Source organism: Hydra viridissima, unplaced genomic scaffold (genome assembly GCF_058129835.1).
Source record: "Hydra viridissima isolate aposymbiotic clone 2 unplaced genomic scaffold, HvirCarnegie_v1 scaffold_6, whole genome shotgun sequence".
Classification (NCBI taxonomy): domain Eukaryota; kingdom Metazoa; phylum Cnidaria; class Hydrozoa; order Anthoathecata; family Hydridae; genus Hydra; species Hydra viridissima.
The window spans coordinates 6432131-6455580 of record NW_028324305.1 but is presented as its reverse complement, the minus strand read 5'-3'; the positions used below and the strand labels follow the sequence as shown (position 1 = coordinate 6455580).

The following is a 23450-nucleotide window of genomic DNA, read 5'->3' as shown; positions in this document are numbered from 1 at the left end:
TGAACAATATAATAAATTACAAAGGTAATACACAATTGGAAGTTTTAAAAGCAAAAAAAAAGAGATTTAAAAAATCAAGAAAGTAAGAAAATAAGTAAAATCAAAAAAATTATGAAAAAATCTGAGTACACTTACTGTATATTTATGGTGATAAAATTCATTTTCTATAAAATCTAACGAACCACTATCAGAAGCAAATGAAACAAAAGATGGAAGGAAGTACTCAACTGTTACATTATAACCATACCCAGTCATTTCGAGAGATAGGTTCAGCATGTTTCTATGATAATATTAAGATTCATAATTATAATTTCTTTACAAGAAGTTTGGGTTGAAATAAAATATATCTTTTTTTCAATTTATTATCAAAATTTAAATTGAAAAAACTGATGGCCGTTATTTTCCTTAAAAAAATTGTGTTTCAAAAAATTTATTATACCCCAATTATTTAATCAAAAACCAAATTTAAAATTTGGAAGTTTTAAATTCTAAAATTTTAAATCAAGGTTATTTTTAATAAAACCTTTCTGAAAGATGAGGAGAACTACACTACTGGCAATTAATTTGAGACCAGTGATGAGAAAACAGTAATTCTATTAAAAATCAATTAAATCTATCAGTTATACTTTCGTTTATGTTTTTTTTTATCTCAGTGAATGAAGAAACTACAAATTAGTTCAAGAAATATACTTCATTTAGTTTTCTTCAAAAATATTTCTAAACAAATAGAAAACTTAACAAACATAAAAAAGTCTATTAATTTGCACAAGTTTCAAACTTTGCGTTCATCAAAATAACGACCACGTTTCTTCATCACTGCTTCACATATTCTTGGCATACGAAAGATTACATTTGTTCAAAGTTTCCATGGTTACAGCTTTCCAAGCTTTTTGCAGCAACTGCCATAAATGTTCCTCAAATTTTACTTGGAATTTCTTCACAAACCGGTCTATTTCATCCCAAAGAAGCTCAATGAGATTGAGGTCTGGTGACTACGCAGGCCAGTCCAGTATGTAAGGGTTTTTTTCTTGTACTAGTTGATTCAGATAATTTGTACAAAGTTTAGATTTGTACTTTGGGTCATTATCTTGCATAAAAACAGGCTGGCATCGAACCACCATTCGATGAGCAGATGGAACGGATGATTCTCCAAAATTTCTCTGTATTGCTCCTTTTTCATAATTCCACGAACTCTGATCAAATCTCCTATTTTGTAATCGGCAAAACAACCCCATACCATTATTGAACCTCCTCCATGCTTAACAGAAGGCACAATGCACTGCGGAATGTAACGTTCATTCTGGTGCCTGCGTACAAATATTCTTTTCTTGTTGCCAAATAATTTAAACTTGGACTCATCGCTCTATACTACTGTTTTCCATTGTTTTATTGTCTAGTTGGCATGTTTGCGAGGCTGTTGTAGTCGTTTCACCTTGTTTGCTTTCCTTAGCAACGGTTTTTTGGCAGCTACACGCCCTCTAAGTCTAGCTTTCATCAAACGGCTTCTTATTGTCCGGACACAAACAAGTTTTTCAGCAGTTTCATTGTATTCTCTCATTATTTGTGGAGCTGTTAATTTTCTGTTTGACATAGATAATCTCGTAATACGACGATCACCATGTTCATCTATCTTTCTAGGCTGTCCAGGTCGTGGTAAGTCACAATATTGACCAGTTTCCTTGAAACGCTCGATTGTATTGTGAACTCCAATCTTTGATATTTTCACTCTTTCGGCAATTTTTCTTTCTGAAAAACCTTTTTCATTAAATAAAACAATGAGAACTCTCTCTGTTCAAAGCTTAATTCTTGAACTGGAGCCATTTTATTACGACAAAATAGAAACTAAAAAATCCACTTATTTATTGTGCTCTATTTATTTTTGATCCAAAAATAAAGAAGTGCAAATATGATAATCAGATATATGTCAGTTAAATAGATATGTATATAAGAAGTATATATATATATATATATATATATATAAACATTTCGCTGACTTTTATCAATCTTACCTCATTAAGTCCATCAAAAATTCAACTTTAACTCCAGAAAAATTTAGGAACTTTTTATTTTGTTAAATCGTTGTCTTCTTATTCAACTGCGTACGTAGGTAAGCAGATTTGTTTTAAATTGTTTTTTATTGATTTTTAAAAAGGTCAATAAATGTTAACTAAAAGGTCAAAAATCTTTAATTTTAGGTTCTGAAACTATGTTTAGTTTTGATTGTGGTCCTTTTTCCAAATTTCGCTCCTTTTTCAGACTGTTCGATATAAAAATATTTCTCAATTATAAAAGATGAAAATAAAACGGTGACGAAAAGTGTTCTTACCCTTTGAGGTTACCATAAATGCGAGCTTTTAATTGATCATATTCTAAAAAAATTAAAAGAAGTTGAAACTTAACATATTTTTGAACTTTTATAGCCGATAAACGATAGTGAGCAAGAAAATGAAATCTCGAATTTATAAAATTTGCATGAGCGCTAATAAATCATCATAGGGTTACAAAAATTAAAATCAATAAAAATTAAGCTTGAAAAAAATAATTGTTCTTTTTTTTAACCGATTTTATAACCAAATTTATATCCGACTTAGTAACCAACATTATAATTCACTTTAAAACCCACTTAACAACCGACTTTAAAACAGACTTTGTAACCAATTTTATAATTGGCTTTAGAAATGGGTAACATGATAGTTATTTAAAATCAAGGAATACCGGGCATAATATAATTTTATATTTTTACATCAGTTCTACCTAAATCTGTCTGAGGAACATTTTTCTAAATAATTAAGTAAAGTAATTATGTTAAACTTAAAAAAAGATAAAAAAGCAAAAATAGATTAAATAGTTAATTGCATCAACAACTGCAGTCAATAAGGTTTTTACAGTCAGTAATAGTGGTCAAAAAAAATTATGGAGACAAAAAACTTCACCAAACCGAGCCAGCTCCTTAAAGTAGGCCAGCTGACCCCTCTTGTAAATCAACTCATAGGTTTGAACTTGAGCAAAAAAACGTTGTACAGATAAATTTTTGAGACAGTTTTTTTTTCTTTTTAATTAAATTTAATTAAAATTAATTTGGGAAAGATCTCTCTTAAATTATAAAAGTATGCTTTGTAAAAATATTATGCACTAAATTATTTAAATTTCTTTTGATTTTCTCAATAATCGCTTTTACTAACAACCTCTGACGGGTTAAAAATCTTAGTGTAACTTACCTCTCTTTGTTTTCGCCGTTATGGTAGAGCTGATGCTAACAGCTGGAACTGATGAGACTACTTCGAGATTTATATTATAGATTGTGTCAGGTGATAAGTCTCTAAACACGTAATTCGTTGATGAACCAACGTCAATATTGGTACAGATGTTTGAGGTATTAAAAGATGATACGTAGCAACAATGTAATTTGTAACTAATATTAGAGAAACCGTTTTTGATGAATGGAGACCAGTAGACTGAAATTGAACTTTTGTTGGTCTCATTTATTACCAATGAGGGTGATATCACTAGAAAGAAAGTTTAGAGCAATATATTGCCTGTAAATAAGTATCCAAAAATGAGTATCAAAAAATAAGTATCAAATAATAAGTATTCAACTTAAATAAAAGTAACGCACATATACAAGTTACATTACAAACTGGAATAGATGGGCAGAAGAACTTTGCTGAAGCTCCTTTAGCTTTGCAATATGACTGATATATTCCAACCCCACAATCACCAAATGACAATGAACCACAATCAGAATCTTCTCTAACAAAACTTTTGTTGATGTATCTTTCGATGTCATGGAAACCTAAGAAATGGTCATATTGCATTCTAAAGTGCAATTTACAGCCTGAATTAGTATATATAATTTGTAAAATTATATGCACTAATATTCAGTCATCAGTATATATAATTTATAAAATCTTTTGCGTAATATCCCTTAACTGATATTTTACGTTTATTAAATTACTCAGAATACTATTAGATGATCATTTGACTGAAAATCCTTTTTAAGGGGAAAGACAGGAAGGGGGGGGGGTGTCTCAAAATTATTAATATAGGCAACTATAAGAGTACTCTAGCTATAAACCTAAATATTTGTCTAAATAAACCTTTAAATATTTTTAGAAAAAGTCTTACATTTTTTAATAACTTGTGATTCCAACTAGCTTTATAAAAATTATAATCCTAGAACTCAAACCCAAAATATTTCTGTGGTTTCCGATTGATTTTTAAAGAGAAGGGGAGAGAATACCAAACAACATATCATTAAGAAAAAGTTTTTGTCATGAACTAATTTGCCACTCTTATTCTCAACAAAAAAAAATCAAATTTTTTTGCTATATTAAAAGGGATTTGAGTTTTACAAAAACTTATGTTTCATTAAGTTTTCTCAAATTTTATCTGCTCTCAGTAATTTAATAACCCAAAGTAATAAAATTAACTACGGGTATGTTTTTAATTCAAAATAGCTTACCAAGAAAAGTAATAATGAGTTTCTTTATTTTATTGTATTACAAAATTAAAGGTTTTCCCAAAAATGTCTGCTAATGCATCTCATTTTTCTTTAAAACGCATTAAAAAGGGCAATCACATTTTATATTAAGCTTCTGCAATACTACTGCTTTAGTTTTAAAAACTTTGCAGTTTAATATTTATTGGAGTTTTCAAACTTGCAATTCATTTTTTTACTTAAAAATTTTCATTAATTATAATGAACTGAAGGGTTGGGAGCAGTGTTTTTCTCTTTAACGAAAACTAAAATGAAATTTTTTTTTCGTTTTAGTTTTAGTTTTAGAAAAACGAACTGTTTTTCTAAAACTAAAACTAAAACGAAAAAAAATTTTTTTAATTAAAACTAAACTAAAACTAAAACGAAAATAAATTTGAAAATTAAAACTAAACTAAAACTAAAAAGATTTTATAAAAAACGAAATAAAAACTAAAACGAAAGACTTATGAAAACGAGAATGATAAAAGTGCGGTTTTCATTTCCAGCCGTCAATGGTCAAATCACGCACCGTTTACGATTCCAGGGACCTTACGTATATGCTAAATACTCGATCAGACGCAGGCGCTGTAATGAGGTCTGATGCTTGTGGGATCACTATTGCTGATACAACCATAGCATACTATACTGCGATACAGCTTCACGCGCGTGCGTTTTTCAATAGTGAAGAAATCTGCAAAGTCATGCAGTGCAGCCGCACCAGCTCTTTACGTCAATAATTGCGTTGTAACAAATATTAATAAAGTATAACTGTATAAAGACTATATAGGCGCCATATGGCTTATTTATTCATGCAGTTCTCCGCCGAAAGGCATGTCCTTTACTCTTTTGTCTCGATTTTTTTCTTTCTCCAACTCTTTTCTTCATTACTTCATAACTTGCGTTCATAAGGATGCAATCCAGCATCTGCATCCGAGGCCGTCCTGGGTAATTTTTGCCTTTCATTCTCCCCTCTACCAATGTTACTCTTCACAAGTTAATTACCAAGACAAAATTCATCCACCAGCCGAGAGTCAACTGTACATGCTATGCAAGCAGCTTGCAAAACAGAACTGTTGCGTTATCAAATTGAAATTCATAGTTCAACTATTTGCAATAAATATAAAGGCCATCGCGGTGCTATCAACTTTTGGATTGAACGCAAAACGACTTATCCTATATTAGCACCGCTAGCATTTGACTTAATGTCAGCTCCTGCCAGTGAAGCATACGTTGAGAGAAGATTTTCGCTTTGCGGGGATCTAACAGTGGGCAATAGAAACAGAATGTCAACATTATTGGAAACAAGAGTTTTTCTCAAGCTTAACAATAATCTAATTTCTTAATCTAAGTAATAAAAATCCATTATTTGTTAGATTAATCATGTACCCTATTTAGCTCATGTATGCTTCATAGGCACTCTAGGCAGGAGCTGATATTATGTCAAGACTAATGTTTTCAATAAATTATGTTACAAATAAAGAATAGTTAACTATTTCTGTGAAAATTTTATTGTGAAACATTATTGTAACCAACATTATGTCCAAGTCTTATAGTTTATACATCATAAATCTAATTCCAACAATATTTATTTTATACCACAATTTTGCTTAAAGTTTTAGTGGGGTATTGTACATTCTCTTTTAAAGAATTTTATATCCACTTTCGATAATCGAATAAGATTTTAATATAAAATATTGAGGAATGATTATCAATGCTGTTGACTTTGTTAAGTATATCAAAACTGTTACACTAACTTACACACATTACAAAATATAGTCTGGCTTATATAAAATTACATTGATCAAAAAAGAACGAACATAAAATGTTTAAAAAAACAATACTGAAAAGTTTTAAAAACGAAAACTGAAGCAAAATTGGTTTTTTAAAACTAAAACTAAACTAAAACTAAAAAATTTCAATAAAAACGAAAACTAAAACTAAAATGATTTTAAAAACTAAAACTAAAACTAGAACTAAAAAGAATAAACAAAAACGAAATAAAAACTAAAACCAAAATGTGTTCTAAAACGAAAACTAAAACTGAAACTAAAAAGTTTAATAAAAACGAAATAAAAACTAAAATGATTTCTAAAACTAGAATAACACTGGTTGTGAGAATGTCAAAATTTAGTTTAAAGGGTCAATTTTTATAACACAAACCTAAAATATATCGCTAACCATGGTGAACTAGTTTATTCGATTCTCAAGTAAAGTTAAACAAAAAACAAGTCAAAATTCTTATATAAAGTCTTAAGCCCAAGTGCTGGAGTTATATCTGCAACATTATTCCGTATTAGCAAAAACGTTCTTTTACTTAATGTTTAAGACTTTACTTTTAAGGCTATCAAAGCCTGATGAAGGTGAAAAGAATTATTGCCGGACTATGGTTGCTTATTTACTGCAGTATCTTCCGGAACCAGCTCTAGCAAAGCAATTTAAAGAATTGCATAAAATGAAAAAAAAAACAATGGTAAAAAGTGTTGGGGAAGAGTGAGTAAAAAAATAAACTTATTGTAATGGTATTGAATAAATTGAAAAAATACTAAAAACAAATCGATGATTTAAATATTCTTCAGATTAACAAACTAGAATGTTGAACTGTGATTATAAAAGTAAACTAAATAAGTAAATGATTGGTAAAAGGTTGTAAGAAATATAAATCTTTAATTTATACGAAACTTTACATAAAACCAATGAACATTCTTTTTTCTTGATTTTTTTTTTAGAATTCGTTGAAAAAATGAACTTATTATCTTTATATTAGCATGTAATTCTTTTAATCTCTTTTCATAATTTCTTTTTGCCAAAATACTTTTCAACCAAAATAAAATATAATTTCATTTGATCCAAAACTTATAAATATATATATTGTGATTAAAGATTTTTTGACCAGTTGTATAACTTTTTTTTATATATATATGTTAAACCTTAGGAGTTGATTTATTTATTACGTTATTACTAAATCTTTAAAAAGCATATAATAGTTAGCGAATACGTCTAAATGTTGTACTTGTTATGAGATACTCTTGAGCTTTTAGCAATAAAGTTTTAAGATGCTTAAAAAAATCACAAAGAATTTTTAAGAACTTTTGGGTAAGTTCTTTTTTTCTTCGGACCTCACGTATTTCATACTAAATTTTTTTTTGATAATAAAAACTTTGCTTGTAAATATCCTCAATTACATTCTGAAAACAATAAGATAATCCAGCTTTAAAAAGGTAAATTAGGCCGTAGTTTGAGAGAAAGTTATAAAATATTTCTAAAGCAAATATGTACATGAATAAAAAAATATTCAAAGCTGCAGGCGCATTAGGGTTTTCGATTTCGATTTCGATTTTTTGACTTCCATTACCATTTATAAATGGACTTTACATTTATTTACATTTAGTAAGATGCTTTTATATTTTCATTTATATTGCATAATGACTCACAAAATAAAAGACATAGAGAAACAAGTATACCTGGAGGAATACTTACGAAAATATCGGCAACTGAAATAAAAAGAGGATAATCGCCTTCGTAAGATTTGTCTCTAGAATTATAAGAATGCCTCTCTGAATTGAAGTAGGAGGAGAAATCAAAGAAAAAAGTTACGATTAACGGAAATATCCAAGAAACTTCAAAAACAGTCAAATGATATAACAAAGCTTGACAGAGCGCTGAATACTGATGATCAATGTGTCATGAGGGGAAAATAAAAAGGTCTGAGTGATTTTGTCCATGAAAAAAACTGTGAAAGGTAAATAGTTATTTATTGAAGATCTACAGCAATACAATCTACAAGTGAAAAGCAAAGAGAAGCCAGTTATTCAACAGGTTGAATTGCAATTGAAAAAACAATTCACTATTTAAAGAGAACTCATTAGTCAATTTGTTAAACCATCAGTATCAACATTATGATCAATCGTGACAAATACAACTTAATAAAATAAAGATTTTTACTGATTACATGAAATTTTTTATCACCTAATGCGAGTGTTCAGATATCTAGGAAAATGGGGCATTTTCACTGATTTTTTATCCAAAATTAATTAACATTTACAATGATGGAATCTATGGGGTATTCGCGTAAAGTATGCATTCAGTTTATCCCCAAAGCAAGGAAGAGTTGGAACAATATTTATTTTATGCAAATATGTTGAAATAGCATAACTATAAGCAGCGTCTTCAATAAGTAATGCACATATGTTACTAATTCGCCAATGAGAGTATTTCTAAAATATCTTTTTTCAAAAATATTTTTGTGAATACAGTCATGAAGAGTATTTCTATGGAAGACAGAATTTTCATCATCTAATGCATTTCAGAAGTAGTGGTGGAAGTGCAACAGTAGCACTTCAAAAGTTCAAACAAACACATGGCTTAATAAAAGACCCATTCACCATACACAGCATCAAAAAGTTAGCTGATAAGTTCAAAGAAACAGGCAATGTTCTAGACCAGCAGAAATCACGAACACCGGTAGTGAAGGAATCATTGAATTGTATTGCTTTGAGACTTTGGAGGCTACTGCTCCACTCAACAAATTTCAGATGATACTATCCCTAAAACATCCATTCATCATATCCTCCGTAAAAAGCTTCAAATGTTTCATTTGTTTAAATGTTTCATATGTTCCTAGAAATTTACCATGTTAAAGGAGTTGAAAGCAACCGACCAACCACATCGACTTCATTTTGCCAATAATACAGTTTTTAAAATTAAAATTTAAAAATTCTCTTTAGTAATTTTAAACTTACGATTATTTGAGAAAAAAAGCTTCGCCTCAAAAAGTTGAGTTTGAAGAACCGAACCAAAAAAATATTTTTTTTCAAGTTTTTTTGCTGGTAGTCTGAAAAAAAAAACAACTTATTTCACAAATCTAATTAAAGCAGCAGTTGTTTCTACTGCCGCTACTTTGTGTCTATTGTTTTAGTTATGATGGAACGTTTATCTTTCTTCACAGACACAAATACTATACTAAACATCCTATTTTTCTTTGCAATAAAAACTCATGTTTGTTGGAGAACAAATTACTGCTTTTTCAATTTTTGGTTTCACATCTCCAGTATCTTTATGCTGATTTACCGTGCCCAGGATATTTTTTTAACAATAACCACTATACTTTTTAAGCTTTTTTTCTCTGAACTTCGAATATTTGTGGTGTTAATTTTGAATAGATATGTAACAGAATTTACAGCTTTGGTTTTCCAAAGACTATTTACGGTTTTGCATATAACATTCTCGTACGTTTTTTAAGTATTTAAAGAAATTTTCTGACTACTGAATTAATTTTTTTCCTTGAGATTTCGTGACCCTTGAAAAAAAGTTTTTATATAAATGTAGCTTTGTAATATTCTTACCAAATGTTTCTCCTTTACACATCCAACTCGCTCCATTGGTAGAAAAGTAACCAACTGAAAAATCTACCTTAAAGTTATATCCCATTCCTCTACAGTATATATTTTCAGCATACTGAAGTATGAATCCAAACATTAGTGATACACTATCATCTAGAAAAAATAAAAATAAATAATTTTTGTTCAGCCATGATAATTTTAAAAGTAAAGTAAATGAAGCATCGCTTTTTAAGTAATATTGCTTTATTTTAATCAGTTTTTTAATTATCAATTTTATAAAAATTTCAATAAAATAATATTCACAAACTAATTACCTTAACTACCTAATACTTTAAATTAAAAATCCTAATAGTTCTTCCAATAAAGAAAATTTAGTATTAAAGTTGAAATAAGGTTGACCAGATATCCGTTTATAACCAGAAATGGCCTCTTTTAACGCAAAATACTTATCCTAACTTTTTTACGTGATGTTTTATGTAATACTTAAGTGCATGATCTTCATAATTTCAACAAGAACAAGAAACTATTTTTAGCGGATTTTGTAGGAGTTTAAAATGAAATAGGAAATTTGTTGGAAGAAATGATTTGGTAAACCAGAAAAATGCAATAACAGTATGAAGTGCTTTGTTACTCCAATTTCATAAGTTTAACAATTTCTTTTTTTTACAATATTCATGAAATTGATGAATAGACAAGTTGACTCAAGCTTTGTATTTTACCAAACTTACAATTTATATGAAAACCCTGAGAGAGAAGTAGTTGATAACCTGAATAAATAAAATAAAAAAATGCTCTAAAATGATAATCAATCCTAAAAACATCATCATCATCATCATCATCATCATCATCATCATCATCATCATCATCATCATCATCATCATCATCATCATCATCATCATCATCATCATCATCATCATCATCATCATCATCATCAACTTCAACATTGTCATCACTATACTATAAATAAATCAAATTAAATATTTACCAGTTATATGGTTGTAATAAAGCATACTATCTAATTGGACTTCAGGTAATGAAAACAGGTAATGCAAGTTTTGGTTTAAGTTAGGGGAAACAAAAAACCAATCATCATCATTACTCCAACTGTTTTCATATAAATGAAAACAATAACTTTTAAATTTAGTCAAATTGTAATGAGATGACTTAATGTCATTAGCGGAAGTGATGGTTTCATATTGATTGAGTGAAAATGAACTCCACTTTGAATTTTCAGTATCAATATTCTCTGAATATTTCCAGCCCTGAAACAAATGAAAACAAATGTAGTTTGCTTTAAAGGTTTTGTTGCAATATTATCATCATACATATATTAGATAAAAACTTAACAGGAATTCTTAAAAAAGAAAGGTCGAGTTTTAAATTAGGTCGAGTTTTAGATTTTAACGCTAGTGACTATTTTAAACGAGAATCCATATTTATCTGTCTGTAGTTTTTTTTTCAACGATTAATATATATTGATTGTTATTGAAAGTTAAGGCTATTTTATGAGATTTAATTTGTAGATATAACGCTAAGAAAAGTGAAAATATTTAAATATTTTTTCAACACAAATCTTATTGACAGGGATTTTAATTTCGAATGGAGATTTTTTAAAGATAATTCAGTTTACAACAAAGTCAGCTAACTTATGGTATACAGAAGTTACTGTAATAAATTGCAACTAACTTAGGTCTTTTGTCGAATGAGATACTTAATTTTTAAACTCAATACAAAAAGAACTTGGTTTAATTTTTCAATTTTTTAAATTTTAGTAATATATTTTTTGATTTTATGTTCAATGCTAAAAAATTATATCAAATATTACTACTTTGTATAAACAAATTTTAACAAATCATCATCTGCCAATTGTAGATAAAGAGCAGCAGCAGGTAAACAACGAAGAAGCCATGCCGTTTTAAACGGTAAGAAAATAAACTCTCTGCTTCTTTTTTAGTTTAGATAAACATTTAGTTGGTCTTTCTTTTAATAAAACATTTCAAGATTTAGATTAGATTCCAGAAAACATTTTCTAAGACTTGAAATAAGTTAGAATCTGAACTTCGAGTTCATTTTAGTATGAAAATATTGTTTGTGAGTTTAAGATTATCTACAAAGAATAAAATGACTTTGATTCAAGGCTGAACATTAAAAATTCTAAAACGTTTATTAAGTTGTAAATGCCATTGGTGGATGCATATGCTGCAGTTGATAAAAAACTTAAATGTAGAAATGGCTCATTAATTTTAGAATAGCAATATCTACATTTATTTGAACATTAAGAATTGTTTTTCCGTAATAATCTCTGACAATTTATTAAATCAACTTATCCTGAGTATTCTTTTTTATTTTTAAAATTTCTTGTTAGAATTATTTAAAACTTGTGCTTTGTGGCTTTCTCTCAATATCCAAAAGATATTATTGAATGAATAAGAATAGAATTTCAAGTTTGATGAAAAAAATTTCAAGATGTACATGTTTAAATTTCTAAAAAAATGGAGAATTTTTTGCATTTCAAAACTCGTTAAATGAAAGTTCCCATCCCAGCAAAAATTCAAGTGGGTGTGTATTAGCAGCTTTACCTCGTTGAAAAATGCATACCAAAATCTAAAATGCTTTCTAAAGACATGGTTCAAACAATCCCACAGGTAGAAATTTTTAATATAGCATTCTGAAAAATGATATTGATGACAAATTCTTTTAAGTTCATCCAAAAGTATTTCTGAACGAAAATCATAAATAAAATTAGCAACTTAACATTTAAAAAGTCATTTTATTTCTAATTAATCCAACAAAATGCTGCTATCTTTGCATCATGGTGAAATAATTTAGATCTAAGATGATAACTTTCAAGTGAAAATATGCAAAACGTTGAGTTACATTAAAGAGAACTCCGGAAAGGATGAAATTCTTACTGACATCATTTATCAAAAAAAGACTTAAATTTGTTAGATGAATACCTTTCTCATGGAGCAAGTATTCTAGAATAACATTTAGCTGAGGCCATATGAAACAATTTTGCAACCCTTGGAGAAGTATCATTGAGTATGATACTGCTCTTAAGGCTGAAATATGTTCCCTGATATTAAGATAAGAGTTGCTTAATATTTTCCGTCTAGAGTTTAATACTGTTGAATGATTTTTTGGTGCTTATGGTGATTGAGACACCGAATTGGTTTTGTTGCAAATGTTTCCCAGGGCTGGTAGTAGAAGCCTCTTCAGGAATAATACTAATTCAAACAAAAGAAAGATCATATATAAGAGCAAGTCGCTCGATTTAAATATCTCTATTGTAGAATATTTTTTTAAATATGTGTAATAAGTGGCTGATTTAAACTTTAAGGTTCTTATTATTCATTTACTTGTAAGTTATGGTTAAAAAAACTGACTCATTATATCGGAAAAGAATGTTCTTGCTGGAATTTATCTGGAATTTATCTTTGTACTGTTGTTTAAAATAATTACAACTTTCTAAGCTTAACAAATGTATTAATCGCTTTAAATACTACAGCAAAGTCTTAAATATATTTTTAGTAAGAAACCGAGCGTTAAGTTTACTAATTTTTTCTGTTTGAAATAGTACACTCATCCGCGCAAAAAAAGAGTTGTTATAGGGAACCATTTAAAACCTCATTAAATAGAAATAAAAGAGCTGTGCAATAAAACAAAAAGGAATTATGAAAGATAAATTAAAATTAAATAAAAGGAAAGAAATACTAATTACATATGAAGCATACTAATTACATATGCAGCAAAAATATATTAGCACTTGGAAGTACAGCATCATACAATTAACACATAAAACAACAGCTCAATAAAACATCCTAAAATCGAGTTTATCAGTAGGTGAAGTTGTTTACACTCGTACATCACCAAACTTTGAAAATGATTTTCATTATGTTCTAATAAATTTCAATCACAGAGCTATGTATGAGGCCTTTTTTAAAAAATTAAAATGAAATTAAATATTTTGGTGATTGTATTGGATTTCACATTAAATGTTTTCTTCAAAATATTGGTTGAGGTGCGCGCTGTATTTATGTGGCCTCTTCTTGTTGAAACCACAGCTTTTTCGCATTTACGGTAAACTGCTCTATATTTAGCCGGGTCCAAATTCGGGCCGATTATCAGAAGACCAAAATGTTTTAACGTAATAGTTTACAGTCTGTTATGAAATAAAATATGATATTTTATCTTTTTAACTTTTAAATGTGCAGTTAAGAAAATGTATAGATATGCTTTGAAAACTTAATGACAATATTTGATTATTTTTTTCCTCCGTAAACTCGACGTTTGATATTTTCAAAGTTTTGATAATTACATTCATATATTATTTTGTTTGTAAATCGCTTGAATTAAAAAAGTAGCATTAGAATATTATGTTAAAACTGTATATGTAACTATGCTAGTTTTGAATAATGTATATAAAATCTATTTATATGTGAATTTCTATATATAAACTTGTAATATATTTTCTACCAAATGTCCTATACCTGGCCAAAGATTATTCCTAATTCTGGCCATAGACAAGTTTACGATTTGTTAAAATATAAAACATCTATAACTTTAAAAATGACACATGTTTATAAATGTGTATGTTTGTGTGTGTAATTTTGAAAACTATGTTATGCGCGAAATTTATATTAATGATCAAGTATATAGTTATGCAATTATTATGTGTTATATGTACATGTGTCGGTTTTTATAAACGCTAATGTATATATACTGCATTATATAGCCTATACACAGTACTGTGAATAAGTTTTAGCCCACTTATTAAAACTCGTGTTTTCTTAACAGATTTTAAATAATAGCTTCCGATTATCTTTTTATATAAAATGTCGAACTTCAAGCATTACTAAACACTATTTTAACAAACAAAAGCAATATTTATCAAAATTTTACATGGATTTTGTACTTAGATATCTAACGTGTTTATTTTTATTGTATGCTGATCTGAACCCAATTAGTATCAGCTCGTTTGTTTTTAGTTTGCTCTTGCATTTTTGTTTATTTATTGCTGTGAAGGCTTCATATTAGATGATAGTACAGTTTACAAAGATATCATAGATACTGTGTGTTTAATATTATTTTTTGTTTTTTTAAGAGCGAAACTTCTTCTAATTTACGTTTTTTTTTTTTTTTCTTTTGTATTATTACTTTTATTATTATTTAAGTAATAAAATAGGTAAAATTCCACTACTGGAACGTAAAAAAATTATCGTGCTACATGAAGAAGGTTGTTCTCAACGACAAATTGTTCAAAAAACAAAATATTCATGGACAGCCATTAGAGAAATTATAAAAAAATTTAAAAACACGGGATCTCTAGTGGATAAAATTCGAAGTGTAAGACCTCCAAAGCTTAAAAAACATGACATAAAGTATTTAAAAAAGGTGTCTCTGCGAGATCGGAAAAAAACCTCCAGTGAACTAGCCCAAGACATTCAGGCTGCGACTGGGGCAAATGTTTCCTCATCTTGCATTCGACGACATTTGCTAAAAGCTGGGATTAGAGGGTGTGTTGCAGTTCGAAAGCCTTTACTACGTCGTGACAATAAAGAAAAAAGACTTAAATATGCAAAACAGCATAATAATTGGACGAAGGAATGTTAAACCATGAACTATACACAGATGAATCAAAATTTGAATTGTTCGGTAGCAGAATACGACAGAATGTAAGAAGAAGGGTAGGAGAGACTTATTGCCCTAATTGTCTACATCCAACAATCAAGCATGGGGAAGGTTCTGTTTTAATTTTGGGTTGTATTTCATCATCTGGAGTAGGTGATTTAGTCAGAATTGATGGCAAACAGAAAGGAGAACAGTATAAAGAAATTTTAAGACATCATGCAATTCCATCTGGAATGAGACTAATTGGTAATAACTTCATTCTACAGCAAGACAATGATCCCAAACAGTGTTCCCGAGTGGCCAAAAATATTTACAGGACATGTGTGAGAAGGGATTTCTCGAAATAATGAACTGGCCTCCTCAAAGTCCAAATTTGAACATTATTAAACATGTTTGGGATTATTTGGTTAAAAAAAAGGCTGAATACAACCCCAAAAATGTCAAAGAATGTTTTCGAATATTAAAAAGAGTGGGACAATATTCCACAAAATTTCATTAGAAATTTATATGAATCAATTCCCAGGAGATTCGTGTGATCAACGCAAAAGGCGGACATACGAAGTATTAATTGTTCTTTCTTTTTGTACCATATTTTATCAAATTATTTCTAGATATTATTGTTTATAATATTATGGCTATATGCATTTAAATGCAAGAAAATTCGTTAAATATTTATAACTATCTTTTAGTTTAATACATATGCTTTTTATAGAACTCTGAAATTTCTTATCAGAATGGAAAAAAATTAAGAAAGTAAAAATAGGAAAAAATGTACAAAGTTCTAAAAAAAAATGAAGAAAAGTAAAAAAGTTAACGAGGAAAACACAGTTTACATAGTGATGCAGCTATGATGTCAGCTATTGAAGCTGTAAAAAATGGATTCTCACAGCGTGAAGCATGTAAGGCTTTTGGTGTTCCAAGATGTTCTCTGCAGGTTTGGCTTTCTGGAAAAACAGAATTGGGAGCCAAGCCTGGACACCCCACCCTTCTAAATGATGAAGAAAAAAATGAAATAGTTGATTTTGCATGCAATCGTGGAGCATTAGGAATAGGATCTCAGTTTCTAAAATATGCTGAAAACTTTCCTGCAAAGCATAATAAATCATTCAAAAATAGAACACCTTTTTAAATATGGTGGCGTGGGATGTACAAAAGGCACAAACAGATAACTTTACGTCAACCAGAAGTTATAGCTGCCGTTTGACATCAGTGGATGAATGCTTGTAAAGTTTCAACATACTTTTCTATTCTTAAAAATGTATTAATGGAAAATTAGTAAACCACAGAACATATGGAATATGGATGAGACTGGAATCCAGTTTGATTATCGCCCTGGGAAAAGAATTGCTGAAAAAGGAGTAAAATATCTACATAGTCGTACATCAGGTAATTGGGAAACAATCACTGTTATAGCTTGTGTCAATTCAATTGGTAACTCTCTTTCAACACATTTTGTAATAAAAGAAAAAAACCAATAGGTCAATCAACAGCTTTCTAATTGAAAATGCACCAGAAGGAAGCACATGGAGTATTTCTAATAGTGGTTGGACTAAGCAGGGAGTTGCATTTCTCTGGTTTACCAAATCATTTCTTCTAAAAATTGGTTGTGACAGACCTTAATTACTTATTTTAGACGGCCATGACTCACACAACTTTGTAGAGTTATTCAAAATACATATTTTTGAATTGAAAGCTCACACTTCTAACTGGCTTCAGCCTTGTGATCGAACAGTATTTACCCCACTGAAGAAAGCTTACAGAAAAGCATGTGAAAATTTGATTAGTAATTTTTGTAGGACACTTGTTTCAAGAGTATGTTTCTATGGATTGATGAAGCAGGCTTGGAAAGAATCTGTAACCCCAAATAATATTATATCTGATTTTTTAGCTTGTGGAATTTATCCATATAATCCAAATATAATTCCACCTGAAGCTTAGATACCTAATTCTTTATACATAGGACCCAGTTATCAAAAAAAAATGAGAACCTGTTAAATACTTTAGGTGACATAACTCAAGTATCTAATGACCATTGTGAAACAGCAGCATGCAACATTGATCAATTGAATCAATCAATTGAAGCAGATGTTGACTTTTCTATTTGAACATGTTTAGCAACAAAGCATTCTTTAATATTAAATTTTGACCATACCTATGCTACTCCTAATCCATCACCAGTAAAAAATATAGCTACAGATAATAATAAAACTCGAATTGGTGCCATGAATGAAATAACAGGTTCAAAAGTCTATCAAAACTTCCCATTTAAAAGTCAATCCTTTGCAGGAGATTCAGATTCTGATGTTTTAACATATCCCACTCTATTGAAACTGTATTGAAACTAAAGTATTTTTTACTTAAATCTCAAGAAGAACTGGATAACAAACATAAAGTAGTTCAAAAAAAATAATTAAAGAAAAAAAAAAAAGAGAAGAAAGTGTTATGTAAAAGAGAAAAGAACAAGAGGAAAAAAAACATAAAACCTCCCAACCGTAAAAAAAAAAAAAAAAAAAAAGAAAACGTGAACAATTTATTATTCTTTTAATTTTATTTTAACTTGAATATTGGTGTTCCTGTTTCTTGCTTATGTAATGTTTCTTCTTTCAGTTGAATTTTTTTCTGTTTAAAAACATGTAATTTATAAAAGAAATTATGTTTAAATCTAGCCGATGGCCAGAATTAGGTAAGAAGTGGCCAGAATTAAGTCTCAAAAATTGATATGTGTTTAAGCATCTGAAAAACTTGATATGTGTTTAAGCATCTGAAAAACTGATGCTTAAACACATATCAAGTTTGATTTTGCTCAAAAATTATTTTGAATTACATCCACCCCTAAATATTCCTATTTATATGTTTACTTATTTATTCATGTAACACTACATGAATTTTTATTTTTAAAGCAGTAAGTACGATGTGAGCAGATATAGGTCAGTTTACCCTATCTAATTTGTGTACGAAAAATTAGCAATCATTATTCTGTAGCAGTTTCAATTGACTGAGACGGTATCGCGCATCTTTAGCAATTTAGCTAGTTATCTAGGGCCGGTTAAGAAATCGACTCATTAATGTTGCGCTCCACAATAACTTCTTCGATGCGCCCTATTTTTTGTCTCTGCGGATGAGTATCATCAAACTATGTTAAAATACTTACCAAAGATAATTATCAAAAAAATTCTATCCTTGAGATGATTATTGAACTCTCTTACATTGCACTTAATGATTGGAATTTATGCCAAAAAAACGCTGCGGAATCTTGGATCTCTGCATCGATTTCGGTTAATAGTAAAGACAATATACTTAAAAAAAGTTTAGTTTCTTTTCAGCAGTAGTTTAAGATTATGAATCTTGCAGGATGCGAACTACATGACTAAGCATCTGCGTATCGTTATCGAAATATCGAAACTAACCGATATTTTTTACGATAATGGGTTTCGATATGAATTGGTATATCCGATATGTTACGATATGATTCCGATAAAATATCGTTTGGGTTTCGATATGCACGATATCATTATCGCTTTTAGCGATAAATATCGCATAATTCATCGATAAAAATTGTATAACGATATTTTTGAGTTTCGATATGTACGATACGTTCCGATAAAATATCGTTTGGTTTTCAAAACTTTTCAATATTTTACAAAATTTTGTATTAGATATAACTAAATGTTAAGTTGTTTTATATTAGATATTTTACAATATTTTGTATTAGATTTAACTAAATGTTAAGTTAAAATATTTTGCAATATATTTTCTCAATTTATTGATTAAAATATTGATAAAAAATAATAATCGCCTATTTTTTAACGCCGTTTTTTAGATTAAGTTGTTAAAAACGGCTCAGACAGTTAGGAGAACAATCCAACTGTTTATTTTTTTAAATAAAAACATACCGTGGTGTGACCTTACAAAGTCCTATGCTTTAAGAAAGTCCTAAAATAAAAATTGACAAATTTCGTATATATAAAAGAATCATTTGCGGAAAATAATTCTGTTGTTTAAACTAGATATCTAGTTAGATAAAATAACTAAATTTTTTTCTTTAAATGTTTATTTTATGTATACGAAACTTGTCATTTCTTGAATTAGGACTTTCTTAAAGCATAGGACTTTGTTAGGTCACACCACGGTAAGCGCTCCAAAATATTTTTATTTTTTTAAAAAAGAAAAAGTTATTCTTTAAATATTCGTAACAATTGTGGTTTATTCGATTAAAACTCATTATTAAAGTCCGCTTTTTTAATAATAAAAAATACTTATGTGATTAAAATATCGTCTAGCTGAAATGTTGCCGCTAATTGTAGCGAATGGAAACTTTCGCTACCGGTTTCGGCCGAAACCGAATTCAAAATTTCTGCTTCGACAACCTTTTACTTATTCTGTTTCGGGCAAAATTACGGTTCAAACTACTACTGTAATGAACCAAAACTTTTTATAGGGAGGTTTTTTCTTTAAGTTTAGAAAACTTGTTTTTATTTAGTGTGGGATCATGATGATTTCCTAATTATATTGATGTTTTAATCGTTTGTGGGTAAATCAATTATCAATTACAAAAATTGAAGTAAATATTAATTGAAATCACGTGACAATTGAATCAAGTTACTATTCTCAAATCATTCTTTAAGCGATCATCAAATATTAAAATATTTTCACATGTTCTATTTTTTATCAAATCATGTTACATACTGATCATTTAAATGCCTTATGTCCCATAAATCATTACAAAAACAAATCTATTTTATTTTTTCAAATATTTATTTGTTCAAACAAATTTGAATGATAAAAAAATGTCATAGTTATGGAGTTTTTGAAGATTTTTGTTATTATTATCATATATATATATATTTGATAATAATAACAAAAATCTTCAAAATTTGTCAATTTTTAACTTAGGACTTTCTTAAAGCATAGAACTTTGTTAGGTCACACAACGGTATGTTTTTATTTAAAAAAATAAACAGTTGGATTGTTCTATAGAGATATATAAAGATAAGTTGTTCCGTTGCGAAATTTGTTAGAACGTTATGTTAATAATTTTGATAGTTGTTTGTAACAACTATCAAAATTATTAATTCCGTAATCTTGTTGGTTTTTATGACGTTTTTGAGGGATATTGTCTGGTAAAAAAGAAGTACTAAATTTGTAAAGATAGGTTTTTGTTTGAAGAGAATATTGTTGTCATCTCATCGATGTGTTGCGAGAAAACTACAATATCGATCGATAGATAGATGCATTTGAATAATATATAAGTTTTTGTAATGAGTTATGAGACACTGTTAAGTAAAATAGTTATTTCATGTTATTTTGATAATGATTTGGCTTTCATGTTTCAGATTGTTTCGATTTCGGCTTCACTCAAACTTCGGTTTCGGTTTTGGTTACGGTTTTAATTACGGTTCTACTGAACCAAAATTAACTTGCTAATTGTAATAAAAACGTTTTTAAAAACTCTCTGGGAAAAGGTTTTTGGGATACTCTTTAAATTACTTAGATGTACATAATTAGGCTCTTAAAATAAATTTTTTTTTATAAGGAAAGATATTAAAATTTTAGTTTGAATTAGTATTAAATTTGTAATTGAACAACATTTTGAAGAATGCCAAGGTCAAGGAGCGAAATTTGGAATCACTTTGATGAAGAGGTCAGTACTACACCAGATGAAGAGCGACTTGTTACAGCAAAATGCAAGTATTGTTTTGCAATTTGGAAGTTGGCGGACAGGAGCACATTTGGCATGAGATCACATTTGACAAGGAAGCATCCTGTTCAGTTTGCAGCCCTGGAGGAAAATCGCCATGTTGCTTTTGATGAGTTAAAACAGGTGCAATAAAGTTTACAAACGTTTTTACTTTTTTAATTTAAATATTAACTTTTATTTTCATATGTGTTAGTTATTATTACTATTACAATACCAAGATTTAACAAGATTTAACGATAAATATCAATAACTTTTGATAAATGCTGATGAATGTTTCAATATTAGGTATTTAAATGGGTTTCATATTAATTTTTAGACCTATAATGAAGACGAGGCTTATGAGCAGGTCCGAGATGATAAGACACCATTAATGTTGGGCAGTAGAGTTAAACGAGGAAGACTTTCCGGACCATCAGCAGAAAAGGTCCAAAATCTAAAGCATTGGGTCAAATACAAGCCACAAGACAACGAACAGCTCAGAGGAGACATTAAAATTGTCAAGTTTTTGGCCCGTTTAAATTTGCCATTCTATTTGGTTGAACATGAAGCTTTTAAAGATTTTGTTCACTACTGCAACCCAAAAATGAATGTGAAGGCTGCAACAACATACTCCCGGTTCAAGTACAAAAAATTTTAATTGTTTTAAATAAAATTTTATTGTGGGGAGTCAATTCAATGGGAGTTCCAAGAGAACTAAATTTTTTAAAAAGCTACTTTTTTAAGACCAATCCACACCAATTTTTTTTTGGGTTATCTTAGTAGGTAACCATATTGATATGTAACAAGAAATACCAATAATTTTTATTTTAATTTTAGGTTGCCGTTGTTGTACAAAAATGTGAAAATCTGTTTGGATGACATTCTAAAGGAGGAATTGCCAAAGACCGCTGGATTTGCAATCTCAACTGACCTCTGGCAAAGTAAAAACAATGATGCATACCAAGCCAGTACATTGCACTATGTGAGTGAAAACTTCCGATTAAGGATGTTTGTGATTGGAGTTTCTCCGTTTTCCGGACGACATACAGCTGAAGCCATTGCTCTTCTTCTGGATAAGTATGTTTTAGTATTTAATTTTTATTAGGTTAAAATTTCTGTAAATTAAGTTAATCGTTTGAATTATTTAGATAAGCAAAATCCACCATTTAGTTTAAAATTAATGTCACAAATTAATACTTTTATTTATATCTAAAATAACAACAAAAGTATTAGTTTATATTTTAAAACATCAAAAAGCAAACAACTAATTTTACTTTGCTTTACAGGAATGTCTCAGAGTTGGTCGGAAATAATGGAGTTTCGTCCGTTGTGTGTGTCCATGATTCAGCCGCTAATATGAAGGCGGCAATTAACAAGTGCAATTTTGTAGATGAATCTCTTTTGTGTGCTGATCATCTTTTGAATTTGGCAGTTGAAGCAACTGTCAAAGAAACAAAAGGTTTTGACAGTTTGGATCTTCACGAAGCAATCCAAAGAGCAACTGAATTAAGTTCAAGATGCCACAAGTCATCTTTGTCTGAGCAAAGAATTAAAAAAGAGGTAACTAGTTTAACATCTTTCTTCGCTTTTATAGTAATTTAGTTTATAGTTTAATACAATACAAGCGCAATATAAACTTCTTAGTACACTTTGTGTGACAAAATTTTTCAACTGATAAAATGTTAACATTTAAAAAGTAAAAACATAACATAGTTAATATCAGTTTTTTATTATAGTAAATAGTACTAATCAACTTTTATGTTATGTTTCTTATAATTCTATTTTAATTTTTAGCTAAAGCTGTTGCTTGATGACAGTGATGTTGTTAGCAAGGATAAGTTGAAATTTGTGAAAATCATCACTCCTGTGAAAACACGCTGGAATTCAACTTTTATGATGTTGGAAAGCATTGTAAAAATGCGTCGTATCCTCAGCTCCATTTGGATTTCATCAAGGCTGGTGCGGGATCACCAACAGCACAAATGTTTAACCAAAAGCTGGTGGAAAACTTGGATGTTCGTTTTCCGGACATTGGTTGTCAAAACCTTTTTTACTCTGTTGCCAACTTGCTTAATCCCTTGTACAAGGGAAGAGCTCTGAAAAAACTGGGTGGATTTGATGAAGTCTATGAGGCACTGATTACTCAATCCAATGCTTATCAGGAATGGATTGCTGCAACAACATTATTTAATGAACGGTTACATGCTGAAATCCAAGGTCATGTTTCGGAAGATGATCCTTTCTATAATGTTGGAATGGAAGAAGCTCCTGCACCTATGACTTCCTATTTTGGTCCGGCTCCACCTCCAAAGTCGGACATTGTCAC

General features: G+C 29.3%; 1 protein-coding gene and 1 pseudogene across 2 annotated transcripts in view; one reads left to right on the top strand and one right to left on the bottom strand.

The window, feature by feature from the left end:
* The window catches only part of LOC149886788 (uncharacterized), a 46040-nt gene that overhangs the window by 3706 nt on the left and 18884 nt on the right, over nucleotides 1-23450 (bottom strand). Inside the window, exons 5-11 of one of the 2 annotated variants that reach the window (XM_090091201.1) lie at nucleotides 10802-11078; nucleotides 10545-10583; nucleotides 9820-9969; nucleotides 3617-3793; nucleotides 3219-3506; nucleotides 2327-2369; nucleotides 136-280 (exon numbers count right to left, since the gene is read on the bottom strand). In XM_090091201.1, the coding sequence (XP_089947327.1) occupies nucleotides 136-280; nucleotides 2327-2369; nucleotides 3219-3506; nucleotides 3617-3793; nucleotides 9820-9969; nucleotides 10545-10583; nucleotides 10802-11078 (1119 nt within the window). The remainder of the gene's footprint in view (nucleotides 1-135; nucleotides 281-2326; nucleotides 2370-3218; nucleotides 3507-3616; nucleotides 3794-9819; nucleotides 9970-10544; nucleotides 10584-10801; nucleotides 11079-23450) is intronic. The other variant, XM_090091202.1, reaches the window with a different exon arrangement.
* On the top strand, nucleotides 16217-17385 carry LOC149886789 (uncharacterized; annotated as a pseudogene).